General features: G+C 47.4%; 2 protein-coding genes across 7 annotated transcripts; one reads left to right on the top strand and one right to left on the bottom strand.

Moving 5' to 3' along the window:
* The first annotated feature begins 389 nt into the window (after positions 1–389).
* On the top strand, positions 390–11,556 carry LOC128760857 (homeodomain-interacting protein kinase 1-like). 4 transcript variants are annotated; one of them, XM_053868558.1, is made up of 18 exons: positions 390–682; positions 2,341–3,074; positions 3,685–3,876; positions 4,015–4,196; positions 4,331–4,454; positions 4,611–4,730; positions 5,140–5,226; positions 5,315–5,499; positions 5,592–5,742; positions 5,835–6,021; positions 6,139–6,257; positions 7,245–7,379; positions 8,292–8,452; positions 8,900–8,971; positions 9,086–9,253; positions 9,318–9,532; positions 9,603–9,715; positions 9,786–11,556. In XM_053868558.1, exons 2-18 carry the CDS (start codon positions 2,343–2,345, stop codon positions 10,245–10,247), a joined length of 3,405 nt encoding a protein of 1,134 aa, XP_053724533.1. In that variant the 5' UTR covers positions 390–682; positions 2,341–2,342; the 3' UTR covers positions 10,248–11,556. The 4 variants fall into 4 exon arrangements, with proteins under 4 accessions (XP_053724533.1, XP_053724534.1, XP_053724535.1 ...); XM_053868559.1 differs by having other exon boundaries at positions 8,295–8,452; XM_053868560.1 differs by lacking the exon at positions 7,245–7,379.
* Positions 11,557–12,283: 727 nt separating this feature from the next.
* On the bottom strand, positions 12,284–16,608 carry ube2j2 (ubiquitin-conjugating enzyme E2, J2 (UBC6 homolog, yeast)). 3 transcript variants are annotated; one of them, XM_053868315.1, is made up of 7 exons: positions 16,451–16,602; positions 15,322–15,452; positions 15,094–15,134; positions 14,878–14,980; positions 14,246–14,384; positions 13,674–13,754; positions 12,284–13,609 (listed from the first exon to the last, which is right to left on the bottom strand). In XM_053868315.1, exons 2-7 carry the CDS (start codon positions 15,450–15,452, stop codon positions 13,319–13,321), a joined length of 786 nt encoding a protein of 261 aa, XP_053724290.1. In that variant the 5' UTR covers positions 16,451–16,602; the 3' UTR covers positions 12,284–13,318. The 3 variants fall into 3 exon arrangements, with proteins under 3 accessions (XP_053724290.1, XP_053724289.1, XP_053724291.1); XM_053868314.1 differs by having other exon boundaries at positions 16,398–16,602; XM_053868316.1 differs by lacking the exons at positions 14,878–14,980; positions 15,094–15,134 and having other exon boundaries at positions 16,398–16,608.
* Between the last annotated feature and the right edge of the window lie 416 nt (positions 16,609–17,024).

The raw sequence follows: 17,024 nt of genomic DNA on the forward strand, positions 1-17,024 counted from the left end.
TTGCATTGGATAAGCAGCAGGAGGCGCCCACAAAGATACGTGAACAGCAATGTGAGTGTGTGTGTGCTATAGGCTTGTTAGAATTCTGAAAAATGCTCGTATCGACATTTTTGTGATTCGAATTTAAACAAATAAATGACGCTTTTGTCGAGCGGGTGGTGCTCGTGGTATAATATGATGAATTTGTATCACGTCTTTGATGCCTTCTAAGCTGCAGGATCAAGTCTTGCCGTTGGTGTTTGTTTCCATGAATAAACAGAACGTAAATGTCCATGGAGTGCGGTTAAAAACGCGTCACAATTCTCCAGAGAACGTACTCATCCTTACGCAAATGTAGTATTTACGGTAATTACCGGAAATACCGTAATGGTCGCAGCTGATATAAGGACGTGGTCTCTTCCGGTGTGGAGTGGAATTCGCTTCCCCGACACAGAGGGCCCACTCTGGGGTCGTTTGAGCAAAAAACAATCGTACAGGTCTTCGGGCTTTACGGTTCGTTTTGAAATATACAATGCCATGTTTGTATATTTCTTCTCCGAACTCGACGTTGTGACGTCGTGTGCTGCTCGCGAGCTCCTCTTGGGCCGGAGACACAATGCAGGCCTAGCTGGTCGAGCAGACTGCAGAGGGATTTAAACCTTGGACGGAATACGTTTTTCTGCCATCAAAACCATCCAGTCCGGTAAGACATCGCTGTGGTTTCCTCCACCCGTCTTTCTACATACACTTAGCTTCTTGTTTGTGTCCTGTATAAGGCAAAAAGACCGCTCATGAGACATTTACGTCATTTTTTTTCCAGAAAGTTAACGCGTTAGCATGTTAGCACCGTGGAGCTAAGAGGAGGTGATCGTAACGGATAACGTGCCAGTAGCGAATTCTGATGTGTTGAATTTGTATTCTGATAAAGATAAAGCAGATGGTGGTGTATATCACGTTCGATTGTTATGATCCGACGCCTTCTATAAGGACAAACTGCTTGACGACGATGCATAATTCGTTTGCGACGTTCTTTGGGAAGTGGGAATTAAATGAAACCAATTTCTTCTGTCAGAAACTGTTGTCATTGCATAGACACCAGTTTTAAAATGAGCCTTTATCAGCTGACCACCGTGAAACAATTTTCACTGCGTCATTGTTTGAGACGATACCGCGATTGTTATTACCATGACAGCTTTGGTGGCGTTTCTATTTGATTTTCCCCTTTTGGATATTTCTGTGAGAGCATGTCTGCTGGTTCGATTTTTGATTTAGCCACACCTCACGATCACGAACATGGTGACTGTCCGAATTTATACTAGCGTAAACAAAAGCTGCAAAGTTTAAATAACGTGGTGTCGTCATTACCAATGTCCTCGTAGGATTTTGTGTCACTTTGAGCGTTGCCTTAGAGCAGCTGTTTTGTCTCATTTCTAAAGCACACAGATGTAATAAAATCAGTTGAGCACCTCAAATGTCACGTATAATGTTTTTTTTTACATTAGTGTTGATGGTTTCTTGATAATGTCCTCGTATTTCAATTCCTTCATTTATTTACAACTGTCTTTGCTTTTTCTATCCTGCTTGATGTGTTATTTGAAAACATACCAAAGGTAACTTCTACCACAATTTCTTCAGACGCATTTACACCTGTATGTATAATCCAGTAATTGGTTACATCTTAAAGTCCATTAGTGGTATAGTTTCACTGTTAATGTCTGTGCAACATACATTACGTTATGTTATTTGGCGTGGTTTTAGCCATGAGTCATAAGTAGACCCACAATTCCATGTGTGAAATTAAGACTAAGAAACGGGCTGTTGACTGGTTACTTGTAAAGTTCTTTAGGTGTCAAGCATGCTTGGTATGGTAGTGGTGAACCACTGTTGGTGGGCTTATTTTCATTGCAAGTGCAACGTGAAGGAGCAACTCTTGTTGTTTGAGTGTTGTTGATCCCATGTAATTGCTTACATTTGTTCTTATTAATATAGGCCGTCATTGCATTGCAAACTTTGGTGTGGAATTGCTTGAACAGTGGGTGCGCCACATTACAGAATTAGCTTCATAAGTCTTATTTTATCTCTGTATTTCTTTTGAAAGGTATGAAACTAAACAGGATTTGGGGGTTTGTATGACGGTTAAGCCAAAGCCTGGCCTCCTTACATTTGCTTTCAGACACTCAATATCATAACTGTAATTATGTATAATCTTACATATGGCATGCATTTGTTGAAGATGATCCATAACTCATCCATCGATCTGTTGCGAGACTTCTATGGTGTATTTAGGTTTTCTAACAGTATAATGGTTACGTTGTTTAACAATATTGATTGAAATTGTTTTTTTGGTTGTTTTTTTCCCAGCCATGACGTCTCAGCTGCAGGTCTTCTCGCCTCCCTCCATCTCTTCTAGTGCCTTTTGCAGAGTGAAGAAGCTGAAGGTCGAAAGCAATGTATGGGATGTGTCCACTTCTGAAGCTTACAGCTCCATAGCTGGCCAGTCTGCGTACACCTTCACCCCAGCCATGGCTGTGCCACCCTTTGCACCTTCCCTGGTCTTCCCCCCAACTGCACCTGGATCTCGGGGACAAGTTGTGGTTCGGGCAGCTGATAGCACCGGCAGTCTTCCCCGAGGTTCCAGTCGGCGAGTAACTGAACAGGCGACATCGTCCTCCTATGTCAATGGCGAAGGGTCGTCTGACACTCGGGCTCACAGGCATGGACACAAGAGGAAGATTGAGGAGACCAATGAAGGCAGTGGTAGTGGATGTGGCAGTGTGCAAATTCTGGAAGAGCTCTCTGCTCCAGCAGCCACATACTCCACACGTACGGGAGGAGGAGGTGGAGGGGGCACCGGCCAGTCGATTCCACACTCGGCTCCAACCACCAAGAGCAGCAGCTCGAATGGTGAAGGGGATTATCAGCTTGTGCAGCATGAGATCCTCTGCTCCGTTTCCTGCAGCTATGAAGTGCTGGAGTTTTTAGGAAGGGGCACCTTTGGACAAGTGGCCAAGTGTTGGAAGAGGGGAACCAACGAGATTGTGGCTATTAAAATTCTGAAAAACCATCCTTCCTATGCTCGTCAGGGCCAGATCGAGGTAACCAGAATGTTTTTTTAATAAAATACATTATTATTATATATTATTATTGCGTATGGTTTCAGACTGTTGCATGGCACACTCACCATCAAGTAGTTTGTTAAACATCTGGACTAATTGTGGGTCCTGACTTTTGGCATATTGGTCGATTATAAGGACTGGTTTATAAAAAAGAATGTTATTCTGACTTCAGGGTTTCCAGCGGAACTTTATGTGTCTACTGCTAATTATAACAAAGCGACAAATACTTTGGGTAAAATAAGACTGACTGAGCATAGTCAGTGATCTTACTTCACGAACAATGTACAATGAGAAGATGGCAGCACCACACACTGGCCTGGCATTTGCACTACATTGTTTTCAACTTGTATAATAATCTTGCCCTTCCCCGCTTCTCTACTGCAAACCCTGCAGTTGTTGTTGTGAAAATGTAGTTTTGCCTCCATTTCTGATACTACATTTAGGTTGGCAGGTTGGCTTTGTAATTAAGAGGATAATTGTGTCATATATATGAAGTGGTCCATTTTGGATGGGCTGGTTCAATCTACTTCAGATATAAGTTTGCTGGGTATGTTGTTATTGAGCCTGAATGTTCTTTGGTGTTTCTCAGGTGGGCATCCTGAACCGACTGAGTGCAGAGAATGCAGATGAGTACAACTTTGTGCGTTCGTATGAGTGCTTCCAACACAAAGGTCACACCTGCCTAGTGTTTGAAATGCTGGAGCAGAATCTGTACGACTTCCTCAAACACAGCAAGTTCAGCCCGCTTCCTCTGCGGCACATCAGACCCATCCTGCAGCAGGTAGGCGAAGGTTTCTGCAGTAATCACCTGCTCTGTAGGGTTGTGTGCTGATAGTTCTCAAACTGTAAAATATAGAAATCTATATGGATAATTTGATTTCTTTATTTTTAGAGAATTCACTCTGTTTTTTTTCTCCAGGTGGCAACAGCACTGATGAAGCTTAAGAGTCTAGGCCTGATTCATGCAGACCTGAAGCCTGAGAACATCATGCTTGTGGACCCTCTCAGACAGCCCTACAGAGTCAAGGTCATTGACTTTGGCTCAGCTAGCCACGTTTCCAAGGCTGTCTGCTCCACATACCTGCAGTCCCGCTACTACAGGTGATCATCACTCTGCCATAACAAACATGCCTTTGACAGAATTCAGTGATTATTGTGTCATAATCAATATGTGTGTCTAATGTTTGTATTCCTGTCACTGGTGTTTCCTAACCAACGTCTTTTTATTTTAATAGGGCACCAGAGATTATTTTAGGCCTTCCCTTCTGTGAAGCCATCGACATGTGGTCTTTAGGCTGTGTGATCGCTGAGCTGTTTCTGGGCTGGCCTCTTTATCCAGGAGCTTCTGAGTACGACCAGGTCAATATGGTCTTTCCTATCCTTATTTGGAAATTACAGAGACCTTATTAAACATTTATTAGGATATTATGTTATGTTATTATTTTTAAAAACCTTAGCCATGATGTGTTTCGGACTTGTTCTTGAAATGTGGTGTTGTTCTGTGACTTCCCTCAGATCCGTTACATTTCTCAAACCCAAGGCCTGCCTGCTGAGTATCTGCTGAGCGCTGGTACAAAGACCATCCGCTTCTTTAACCGAGGACCAGACTCTAGCTACCCGCTCTGGAGACTAAGGGTAAGACTGCATTACAACAGCAAATATTAGTTTTGTGTACGCCAGGAGGTTTATCATGTATGTGTATTTTTTCATTATATTTATATGTGTGTGTGTATATTTATATGGATTTTGTTTTTACTATTCAAGATATTTTGAGAGTCTAAATGACTACCTCCTAACTTTAATTTGAATTATGCTATGCCTGGTGTCAATTATTGGTTTCACAGTGCGGCATGATTCTACTGTAAATCATAGGGAACCAATAGAGAATAGAAGAACCTTTAAAATTCCTTCAGATTTGTCAACAATTGACTCATAAAAGTTTTTGCGGACTTGAGATTCAAAGTCCTTATTGGAACCAGTTCTTTACTGAAACTGATGAAATAAAATAAAATGTCATATCCTGAGTGTGTGTTCCATTCCATAGACTCCTGCAGAGCATGAAATGGAGATGGGTATCAAGTCCAAAGAGGCCAGAAAATACATCTTTAACTGCTTGGATGATATGATGCAGGTAAGTCCCCTAGCTGTTTCCTCATTTTGCTGCATTAAAACAAAACAAAACAACTCCCTGTTGCTCATGGACAATTCTGCTCTCCTAGGTAAACCTGTCTTCTCATTTGGAGGGGACAGACATGTTGGCTGAGAAGGCTGACAGGCGAGAGTTCATTGACCTCTTGAAGCGGATGTTGCGACTGGATGCTGACAAAAGAATAACTCCTACCAAAACTCTGGGTCACCCTTTCGTGACCATGAGCCACCTCATGGATTACCCCCACAGCTCACAGTATGTATTGTGTTGGGAGCTGATGGTTTTGGGCAATTTTTAATCGCCTTGTTTTCACGATGTAAATCATGTTTTGTTTTTTCTTAAATCAGTGTGAAGTCGTGCTTCCAGAACATGGAGATCTGCAAACGCAGGACCTCATATGACAGTAGCAAATCTCTGTACTCCACTAATGCTGTTCCCAGTGCTGCTGCCGGAAACCTCACTGTTACCTTCAGTAGCCAACTCAACCAGCATAACCAGGTTTGTCAGGAACTCTCCAAGTGGTCACCGAGCAGATGTAGCGTGGTAATAGAAGCTTTTGATCAGTGGTGCTCATGATTTTCTCCCAACAGGTGCCTTCTGCAGGAGGAGCGGTGCCTTTGCTTAACTACCAACCAGCTCTGTATCAGCAGGCAACAATCAACATTCCTGGACTGACTCAGCAGAGTGTCCCGATCCCAACACGCCCCGCCGGGCTGTGTAGTCAGACTGAACCTTTCCAGCAAACTCTAATAGTCTGTCCTCCTTCCACAATTCAAGGTAACCACTAGGCACATCAATGTGGAATACTCCATGACACACCAGGACATTAAGTCTGCAGTGAAAGTAGAATTGAGCCCTGCTCTTTTTTCATTTTTTTCATTTGTTTGTTTCTAGGGCTTCAGCCTTCTAGCAAGAGTTCTAGTTTCCCTGTGAGGATGGAGAACTCCGTGCCCATAGTACCTCAGAACCAGTCTGCTCAGTCACTGCAGATCCAGCCCAGTATGCTTACACAGGTAAGTGTCTTTCATGGTCTGTGCTGTGATGCGAGCTGTTGCCTCAAGTGAACCCTATTGACTATCACACATTTCGAGACATCCGATACCAGACAACTGTTTGTCAATTTAACTGTTCATTTATGAGCGCTCTGTGTTGTTGGTAAAAAAAAGATGTGCAGGATTAGTGCAAAAAAGTTTTGTTGGAGTTGAACACTAACAACAGACTTGGATGGGAGGTACTCTCTGAAAGAGGGTGGAGTTCTCCTTCAGGAGCTTTTCAATCGTGTGTCAGATGGTGAACTGTCACGAAGTTGCAATCAAATATGTTGGTGAAATGTTATTTGATATCTGTTTACAATGCGACATTATTTTCATTCATCGAAGAATTTGAAGTTTGCAGCCTTTCTTGTGTCATATTCATGTAATGATATCTGTGTCTGCATGTGATTCCTGAGCGGTCAGTTCCGAAAGCTTATGATCTAAATTTAAGTTTTCAGCCATGTGAGAGGAGGATGACCAGTGGATGTGTGGGGATGAACTAACGCTGCAGCAGCTTCCTCTTACGTTATTGGCTCCACTTCAAGATCCTCCTGGACGAACCAGTGGGGCTGTGTGAATTTGGACTGTGCTCATCCGTCATGGTCACAGCACTGATGGCTAGATGTCATCGTTTCCCAGTCGATAACACATTGGAGTGAACATTGCACTTTTGTTTTTGTTGCTGCAGCGGGAATGTTTCATTCCAGTGCGGAGTCTTGGCTTCTGTGGCGACGCTAATTATTCCTGCTTGTTGTGGTCTTTGTGTTGCGGCTGGTCTTAGTTTTGCTTCCAGGGCTAAATGAACCTCAGGGGCGACCTCGTGATTATCCACCTGGAGTAGCCCCATGACGTGGAGACTCAAGTAGACTGGAATTCTGTCTGAGACCATATACATATAGCAACCAACTGCCCACGTAGATCACAGAAGCTGTTTATTGACTGGATGACCTATCCTCCCTCCTCCAGGGTTCCTGCACGCCCCTGATGGTGGCCACCTTGCACCCTCCCACTGCAGGCTTAGCCCCCCAGTATTCCCTGCCCCTTGGGCTAGGCACTGGTGTGGGTCGGCCCACCCTGCTGGAGCACACAGCCACAGTGCTGGTAAACAAGACCTCCTTAAGGACATGCACCACCCCCCCACCACCGCCAATAACTGCGTCTATTCTGTCCTTCCCCTGCACCACATTTTCATATTTTCTCCCTCCTCTCCTGCTACATACGACTAAAGCTTCTCTTGATTGCTTAATCTGTTTTTTTAAATCTTATAAGTCCTAAAATATCTGGTCCGAGTCTAATTGAAGGGAACAGCTTTCATATTTGTTGATTCTTATTTGTGGTCGGGAACTATGGTCCTTCTGTTGATCATAAGGAGAATCTGGATTGGGAAGAACGACAAATTGAACTGAAAGACCAAAGAGCCTTCCGCTGCTCTCAAACAAAAAGCCACTCCTCTCCTCATCCTCTCCATCCATCTCTCTCCAGGTGTGCTGAGGGCATGGAGAGCATGTGAGGCTGACTGGTCTGCGCTTTGCTTGCAGCTTTTCTCCTTCCCTCTTTCCTTCATTCCAGCAGAGGACGTGGCGTCTCCAATCCGATCCAACCCCCCCTGATTCTGACTGACTTTTCTGTTCCAGACCCTCATGTGGCATGCATCTCCACCCGAGCAGACAATTGCCAATGAAGTGGACTAACTCTGGAGTGTTTTTTCTTTAACAGGCACTGTGGTTCCATGATGGCTGACAGTGCTTCCTTGTTTGTGCTTTGCATGAGTTGACGTGGATTATGTTGCAGGGCAATGCAATAACAAGAGAATGGCTTGGGAACAGCTGCTTGCTTACATCTGCCGTGTGCTTTGCGTGTAGCCGAGACTGGCCAAACAGTTTGTCTCTGACTATATTGGTCTCTTAGCATGGCTTAACTGGTCCGAGTTACTTCAGCAGTCAAATCATTGGTTGGTAGATTCCTAAGTGGTTGTGAACCTCCCTGGGTTAAAGAGTCTGCTCGTCCTCTCAGCAGGCCTGGCCGTCTGGAACGCAGCAGATCCTCATTCCATCGTCCTGGCAACAGGTTCCAGGTGTGGCCATCCACAGCTCCTCCTTACAGAGTAATGCGGCCGAGTCTCCTCTGGACAGCCACCACGGTGATGCAGGAGCTCAGCAGGGACACAGCTGGAGGTCAGTCTGCTGACCAGGCGACGATTTCTGTCGTACTTGTCATTGTCGTGATGACCTTCATGGTGTGGTATGAAACGGGATGCTGGTTAGCACGAGCTCTGCAGGAGAGCCTTCTGCTCCAGTGTTGCCCTTTTTTTTACCCCCACAAGTATTGTGGGGGTAAAAAAAAAAAGTATTCCACTTTCAGATCACCATTTCAAATGAGCAGCATTTTCAGTGGGACATTCCTACTTCCTTCTACTCTGTCTGGCAACCGTTAACACGTCCTGAACTTGGATTTTTCTTCTTTACATTACGTTTTTGGACCGTGTGATGTCATCTTCCTTCAATACGTCGCCACCTGCAGGAGGGCCTGTGGTCACCCTGAAATAATGGCATTTAAATGATGCAGATGTAAACGTTCCTTGCTCTTTGTCTGTGTTAATGTGCGTTTCTCTGTTGCTCTAGAAGTAGCACACAGGCCCGGAACCCACCGGAGCGGAAGAAGGTCAAAGCCAGGCGAGGAGAGAACCGGAACAGGTCAGTGCAGCTTCCTGTCAGTGACCAGTGAGTTTAAGTTCATGGTCTGGCAAATGTTTGTTTGTCTGGCCTTTGTTGTGACGGATGTGATTGGAATTTTGGCATCTCTTTCAGGGGTTTATCGGCAGCAACGCTGCTCAGCAGCGCCACCGTCACACCAAACTTCAGTGCCACGCTGTCGCAGCCGATCATCATCTCGGACACGCCCAGCCCGGCTGTCAGCATCATCACCATCCACAGTGACACCGACACTGAGGACGAGCGCAAGTTCCATCCTGCCAGGTTCCTTTCTGCTCAAACACCTTGGTGCGCAGCGACGTGATGTTAACTCGCTCTCTGTACGCAGCGTCGGAGTGGGTCAGCGCACAAACGTCATCAGCTGCGTGACTGTCCACGACTCGGACTCGTCAACAGCGAGTCCTCTCACGCCTCTGCCCCGAACCCTCAACGCGGCCAGCAGCATGTCGTCACGTCAGGCCAAGACTCTGGCCGTGGTGGCACCTTCAGTCAAAACCCAGGGGTCAGATCGAGGCGCCGTGTCCCGCAGCCGCCTGGAGACAGGTGCGTGTGCCGCGTGTGTCCCGTCAGGCCACGCAGCGTGACTCATTTGTCAACCTTTCTCATCCTTCAGTCAACTACATGAAGCTGAAGCGGTCGTCGGCCCAGCAGGCCTGCAGTTCTGGCGACAGTCTGGACCGCCATGGACTGGTGCTGAGCCAGTCTCACCCTCTGAACCTCAGTCAGGTGAGGCGGATTCGCTGCTGCACTGCTGTGATCTGGTCTGAGCTCTGACTGTGTGTCGTGTGCTCTGCAGCCCATGGTGTCCTCATCTCAGGAGCGCAGCGCAGCGTCCCACGGCGACTCGGCGCTACGTCGCCAGCAGACCTTCCCGCCCACCGTCTCGGCCTCGCACTACACCTTCCCCGAGGTTGCTCCTCTGGCCCCGGTCTCGGCCGCAGGCGGCGGCCTCTACACCTACCCGGCCTCCACTGCACTCTCCACTGCTTCTCAGGCCATGGAGCAGCTGCTGGCTCGTGGTCACGGCAGCCACGGACCCTCCCCTGCCGCCTATGCAGCAACATACACCTCAACCTCATCCAGGAGGGACTCGGCCAGTCGCAAAGACTCGGTCAGCAGTCTCCTGCACGGGCTCCCTGCTGCTTACCAGCACCAGTTTGCTGCTGCGTCGCCCTACGTGAGCGTGACGCCACGAGCTGAGCCCTACAGCGCCTACCAGCTAAGCCCACGCCGCCTCACCCAGTACCCCTATCTATAAAGTGGAGGAGGAGCCCCCACCTACCTGACAAAGGGACTTAATTTAAACCGTTTTAAAAAAAAACTGTCATGTTTGAACTGCTGCTGTTGAGTCAACTCAATCTCATGCTCCTTTTTAGTGTTTCTAACCTCCATGTTTGATATTTTAGCCTTTTATTTCCCCCTAATTATTGTCCATGGTTCATTTTCTCACCGTTATTAAGATGTACAATTGTGCTAAGTGTTTTGTGTTGGATCCCCGAGCGGCTTGGTGAAGAGAGAAACGCTCCTGTCGCGAGCCGCTGTGATACCTTCCCTCCCGTCTCTTGTCCAGAGCACGAGGGGGAACTGTTCCACTCTAATCCACGTCCTCCCGAATGTCCCCAAAACGTGTATGAAGATGGTCAAAAGTGGGCGGAGCTACAACTGTGATGGATCAATGTTTTATTTAGGTGCACATGTGATGGCTTTCTGTGCGTAGTGACCATGTAGGGAGTGTTAGCACGTCCTGATGCAATAGAACTCTTTTTTTTCCTCCTCTTCCACCGAGTGTGTTTTTGAAGTCTTAAGAAACTGTGTGATGAAGCTTTTTGGATGTTTTACAAAATAAGAGATTCCTACTTTACTCCTGATAATACAAATGTAAATGGGACTTAATATATATTAATCCTACATCTGACCCTTCGGAACTGCTGAGGATTCAGTGTGCCATTGAGGCCAGTTATCCCAATTTCTGTGTGCATTTGCTCTACAAATTGTGTCCTATTAAAAGTAAGAAGGAGAAAAGGGGTTTGGGTGAGGCTGTTGTCCTCCACTCGTCTGGATTTGAACACGGTGGTGGTGTTTTTGAAGGTAGGCAGAATGACACTATTTTGTTCACGCCCACTGGTGGGAGGTCACTATCAGATGTAGAATCAATGGTGTGGATTCAGAATTGTTATCAAGTCTGTGAATATATTTTAAAGGCCACTAAGTGCACATGCTCTTATTACACACACAGACACGCTCGTCATAAATTTGACTTTACATCTGATAGTTCTGACCTCAGCGGGTGGGAACAGGCTGCAATATTTCGGGCTTGAGTCTCGTCTGCGTACAGTATGTTGGAAACGTTTATTTTGACTCGCTGGCTTCTGAAAGCTTGTTTTTGAGTAACTTCCTGCTTGTGTTTGCATCAGTTTTGTGTTGTAATGTCTGAGTATTATACTGTAACTTCATCCTATCATAGTGTAGTTGAAGATGCTACTTAGAACTAAATCAGGGAAAAAGGTCAGAATAATCACCCCTCACTGTTTTCAATAAAATAACCACAAACTCACCGCTTGTCTCGACTCTGCGTGACACCACGCGGCTGCTTTCAGGTCGGACTCTTGTGAGGTCTGGGCTCGGGTCTCCTCTGAAGCCGATTCTGTTCTTCACTCCAGAGACCTGATTTACCAGAGAACTTACTCAGACCCAGCGGGCCGGTCCACTGGATACCTGTGAAGTTCAGGGATTAAGAGTGACAACAAATTTGCCTTGCCTCCCTTTAATACTCTCATCCCATGTGGGACATTGTTTTGTATCATGGTGGGTCCCTGCTCGTCGACCTCCTCTGAAGGACTGGAAGGGAGACACGTGTAGCAGTAAGCAACAATCCAGGTCACTCTCACGAGTGCTCAGAAAACCTCCCCCCAAGATGGCCTCCACCAGTGGCTGCCACCATCTTGGAAGAACAAAAAAAAAAAAAGTATTGCGTTGCCAGACTGTCATCAACCAACACATGCTGCACAACTGGGCCCAGGGTTTTGAACCCAGAGTCCCTGGACTCTATCTCACATAGAGAGATTTAGCCTTGAACTGCAGAGTTGGTAGATACTTTACCTCCAAAACGAGACTGAACATTAACTGTAAAAGGAGAACTGATGAGAGCACAGCTGAATTCTGCTGGACATGACACAGGAATGAGCCTCCTCAGTCTGGTTCACACTACTCACAGAGCCAGAGTCACATCCTGGGGACGACTCCTTCAAATGGTCAATATTCACAGCCTCAGGAGACAAATGTGTTTCACTATAACGTGGCGTTTTATTTGTAGTTTGCTATGAAAACGTACAACACATGGCTTAACTCAAAGTATGATCTTGTGGGCCACAGCTATAGAATCACACTCAGCATCATCCGCGAGGGCTAAAATGGAGGGATCGGAGGAGAAGAGAAGAAGAAGCATTCAAACCGTATCGTCAGTTCCAATGGGATTTGCACTGAAGAACAGTATAAACCGCGAGTCTCTTGTCAGTCCAGTCCTCAGGTGCGGGTCTGTCGGGAATGACCAGTACCAAAGGGATCCAGAAGAGGGCGCCGTCACGCTGACTTCAGAAACTCGAAAGGTCTGAAATGGTGCCTGGCTCAGCGCAGACACGTGGGGCCTCGCTTGGCTCATGGGTTGAGTCGCACCAGATTAAACATTACATCAGTGTGATGAACTGCGGGTCCAAAGTTCGGGGCAGCAGGAAACTGGAGGAGCTGGTTACAACTCCACAGGATTCCAGAATCAAACCACCGGCAGGTGAACTTCCGCCAGTGAAGCCGTCTGTTGGCTTCAGTCTTAGCAATGAGCATCTGTCGGTGAAGGGGCTCCGTCCAGCATCGATCGGTGACGGTGGGGAAGGCAGTAATAGCGATGGCGTTTCACTCTTGCTCGAGCCGGAGGGGAAGCGGGAGTCGGAGCACAGTCAACACGCAAACCACACAGAGGACAATGAAACCACCTGAGCGTTGGCGTTTGGACCAGATCAACAGTTTCACACCAAGTGCCCATGAGACCAGCGTGCCAGGAGGAAGGCGGTAACGTTCAGCTCAGGCGGCCATCTTGCATCTCTGCCTGCGTCGCCACGGAAACCATAGGGTATCAGCGTGTCCAAACCCACGTCTGGTGAGAGGAATGTCTTATGCCTGAGGGTTCACCCCCCGATCCACAACCCATGAGCCAAATCGGACCAAACCATCGCCCTAAGCGCGGGTCAGCGAGGGGGGCGGAGTCCACGTCCCTCCGCAGGAAGTGTCTGTCTATTGTCCACTAGCCGCCCTGCAGGAGGCGCAGGCTCGCCCGCCTCACTCCTGCGCTATGCTCCGCAGCACGTACTTGACCGTGTAGGCGAAGGCGGCGAAGCCCACGATCACAAAGAGGTTGGCCAGAGCGCCACCCAGCAGTCCATGGTTGCGGTTGGCCTGCTGCAGGCCCGGGGCAGGGTTGGCGCCGGCTAAGGGCAGCGGGCCTCCGTTCAGGGCGGGCAGGTTGTAGTGGGCGTGCTGCGGGTCGCCGTCGGGAACCACGTCCGGCAAAGGGAGCGGCTGCGTGCGCGCGCTCAACTCCTCCTGAGCCTTCTGCTTCTGCTTCATTTCCTGGGGAGAAGGGAGAACGTGAGCAGCGTTTGGGAGGAGAGGGAGGAGGCGGGGCTTCACTCACGTCCACAACGTCTGGGAACAGCTCACAGAAGACTTTGTCCTTGAGGTTGAAGGTCAGACTTTGGGCAGACAGTTGTCGTTTCTGGAAGAAGGAGGGAGGTGTCAGTGAAGAGCGCAGCAGGGGCTGGAGCTGATGGATGATTCACATTATGACCGCTGGGGCGACGCTGTGTCAGCAGTGGTGACGCCCTCTGACTGGCCACCATGACTCAGCACCATCTGCTGCTGGTCCACCAGGACTAGTATTGTTAACATTTTGGCCTGAGCTCGTCTTCTGGCTCGTGCCACCATCACACACAATCTACATCCCCCCCGGCTGAACCGAGCGCCCTCTGCAGGCGGGGAGCAGCCTCAGCACCTGGGAGAGGAGGCCATGATGACAAGAGACTGTCTCAGCTGGTGGATCACCAGAGAGAGGGAGAGGAGTCTCTGGCTTCCTGCTCAAACTGATGTCTCCATGACCCAGACCAGGATGAGCATATGGACGGATATTCTCCATAAAAATCAAATATTTCTACCAATTCAACCCAAAGCCAGAGCATTTCCAACAGTCGGCGGTGTGTCTGCACTCACCGTGTAGTCGGAGGTCTCGATGCTGCCGAGGGTGGGTCCTTTCTCCACCATGAAGCTGAGCAGACCCGTGAGGATGGTGGAGACAGACCAGGCAGGGTTCCACGTGTCCGGGTGGAAGTCGGTGATGGACAAACATAACCTGTGGCAGGAGAGCAGCGCGTTAAAAGAACAGTCATGCAGGAGTCACTGAAGTCGGGGGAATAGAGCTGCGGGGAAGTCTGTCAGGTGAGGACAGCACAATACACTCTGCTAGTCAGGCTGGAACAACCCCGCCCCCACTCTCCTCCAACACGCCATGTCAACGACGGACTTGAGACTTGCTTTGCAAAAAAGGTAAAAAAATATAGCACAAATATTAAACAACAAATAAACATCTGAGTCAGATCACAGACGTTAACAGAGATGAACTCAGGAGCTGCTGCCACGGTGAGAGTTTCAGATGCAGGAGTGGCCAGCTGTTTTAGCTGACCCTGATCAATTAAAAAAAAAAAAATGCTACAATCTCTTGCACATTGTCTTCAGCTGTGTGTGATGGTTTTCTACACTTTCAAACATTCATCCATTACACACACACACCCACACTTAGCACGCATGTCACACTATAAGAGACGACACTCAAACTGCATTCTTGCCTTGTGTTGCATTTAAATCTGCCATTGGGTGTGATCATGTAGATACTTGGTGGCTTAAAAGGGAATTCACGGGGAAATATGAGCTTTCCGTGATAATATCCTCCTGAAAAGAAAGAAAACCCGGATTAACAGTGACAAGAAGTGAAAACGTTCAGAAGCAATGGTGAGGGTGATGGTGAGGGTAGCAAGGATGGAAGATCAGACCAGCTAAATTACCTTCATATGGAGTTTTCTCTGGACCCCTGACCACGTAGTGCCTGCAGACAGATGTGGAGCACAACAGTGTGTCTCAATACTGAAAGAACAAACCTCCTAAGTGGTGTTAAAGATCAACCGTTTCACGGAAATGAGGTAAGAGGCAGGATTAAACTGGCCAATCACGGACAACATAGAAACCATGTGACATTCTAGTAGCATCTTCGAAGCTCGAAGATGGAGACGTACCATTCTAGGATGTTGGAAGGAAGAGGCTCTGCACAGATGTAAGGCACCGGGTCTTTCTTTATCCTGAGGTAATCCTGCTTAAGTCTCTGCGTTGCTGTGGTTGGAGCTCTCTTGTTCCCGGTGTTGTTCATCTTGGGAGAGGAAAAAGGTCAGACATAGACATAGGTCAGAACAAAAGAAGCCGCGTGTCAGCAAGCACCAGGTTCTGATTTCAGCCAGTCTCACAGTGCAGCGCTTCAGTTAGAATATGTCAGGGTACGGTCGTCCTAGATATTAAGAAAGGGATTTGACTTAAGTACAATTTAAAGTTGAAACAATTTGAGACCCAGGATTCTGTTAAGTAAATAAAAGTGAAACAAAAGGTCTCTTTAAAAAAGTAAAAACGTTCACACTCAAATGGCCAAACTGAATCGCCAGCTGACTTGAAAGTGCATTTACCCTGGTTGCTGAGTAACTGAGTAGTTGTTTATCCTTCAAAAAAGGACTCAATAGGCACATTGTTTGTACTTTCTTGCACAAATAAAAGAACATTTCCATTAGAGCTTCAACGCCACAGCTCCGTCTCCAGAGGCCGTCAGCCACAGTCAAGCTCTGTGTAGACGGTCAGAAAGGTCGCCAATACATGTGAGCCGTCTGTAAACGGCGGCGACGTTTCCTGTCTAGAACGGTCGTACGTTTGCAAAAACGCTAAAATAGCAACAGACGACCAAACCAAGTCCATGTCGCAGCACTTGAGTCTGAGCAACAGATCGTCGGTCGTGTGCCGAACAGCTGATCAAGCGGCGCTTACGTGAACTCGCGTCAGTGTAACTTCCTTATCATGTGCTAATCCGCTGACCTCACCTTACACCTGCAATCATACGCCCAAAAACGAAACCGCAAACATGTGTAAGTGACTGTGAGAATAGCTGTGTGAAAAGACATCGAGTGAGTCCAGAGTAAGTCAGGAGGACCCCCACACAGACACAGGTGAAGCTAACAGGCGCTGCTAATGTCAACATCTCTAGGCCACAGCCACACAGAGCGCGCCCACGTCCGCGCATTAAACACATACATCGTACTTCTTACATACACACCTCTTCAGAGAGCCCAGTGGAAAAACAGGTTCGTGGGTGGACACGAAATATACCCTTTGTTTCTGTTGTCCAACACCACAGCGATAAGATCACAGCAACGTATCGCCAGCCGTCTTCTTCTGCATCAGACTGCGTCACTCGGCGGGGAGCAAGAGCACCACCTGCTGGCGTGGAAGAGGGACACACTTCGAGCGACAAGGCCCCGCGACGAGAGGTCGGACGGCAGCTGAGCGCCTCTTATATAAAGCGTCTCATTTCATACGATCGCAGGCTCAAGGGGTGACGTCACGCTTCTGGCTCGACACACAGAGACATGACAGACTGATAAATAGCCGTTATTCTCCCCACAAAGGGGACATTTTGCCTGTTGCGGAAGGAAATAACGTTTAAAACATTAAAGAACACAAAGCAGCCACACGCTTTATATTAGATTAGACTGCCTTTAATTCTCACACAATGGAGAAATGTTGGTTGTTACGGCAGCATACTAACTATTTACAAACAAAATAGCATAGCATGAACAATTATTATTATTATTGTTATAATATTTGTTTATTTTTGTATACAGTTGCATACTCCAAATATTAAAAAAATAGCAAATATCTGGTTCTGTTTACACTGAGATAA

The sequence above is a fragment of the Synchiropus splendidus genome, chromosome 6 (genome assembly GCF_027744825.2).
Source record: "Synchiropus splendidus isolate RoL2022-P1 chromosome 6, RoL_Sspl_1.0, whole genome shotgun sequence".
Lineage (NCBI taxonomy): Eukaryota > Metazoa > Chordata > Actinopteri > Syngnathiformes > Callionymidae > Synchiropus > Synchiropus splendidus.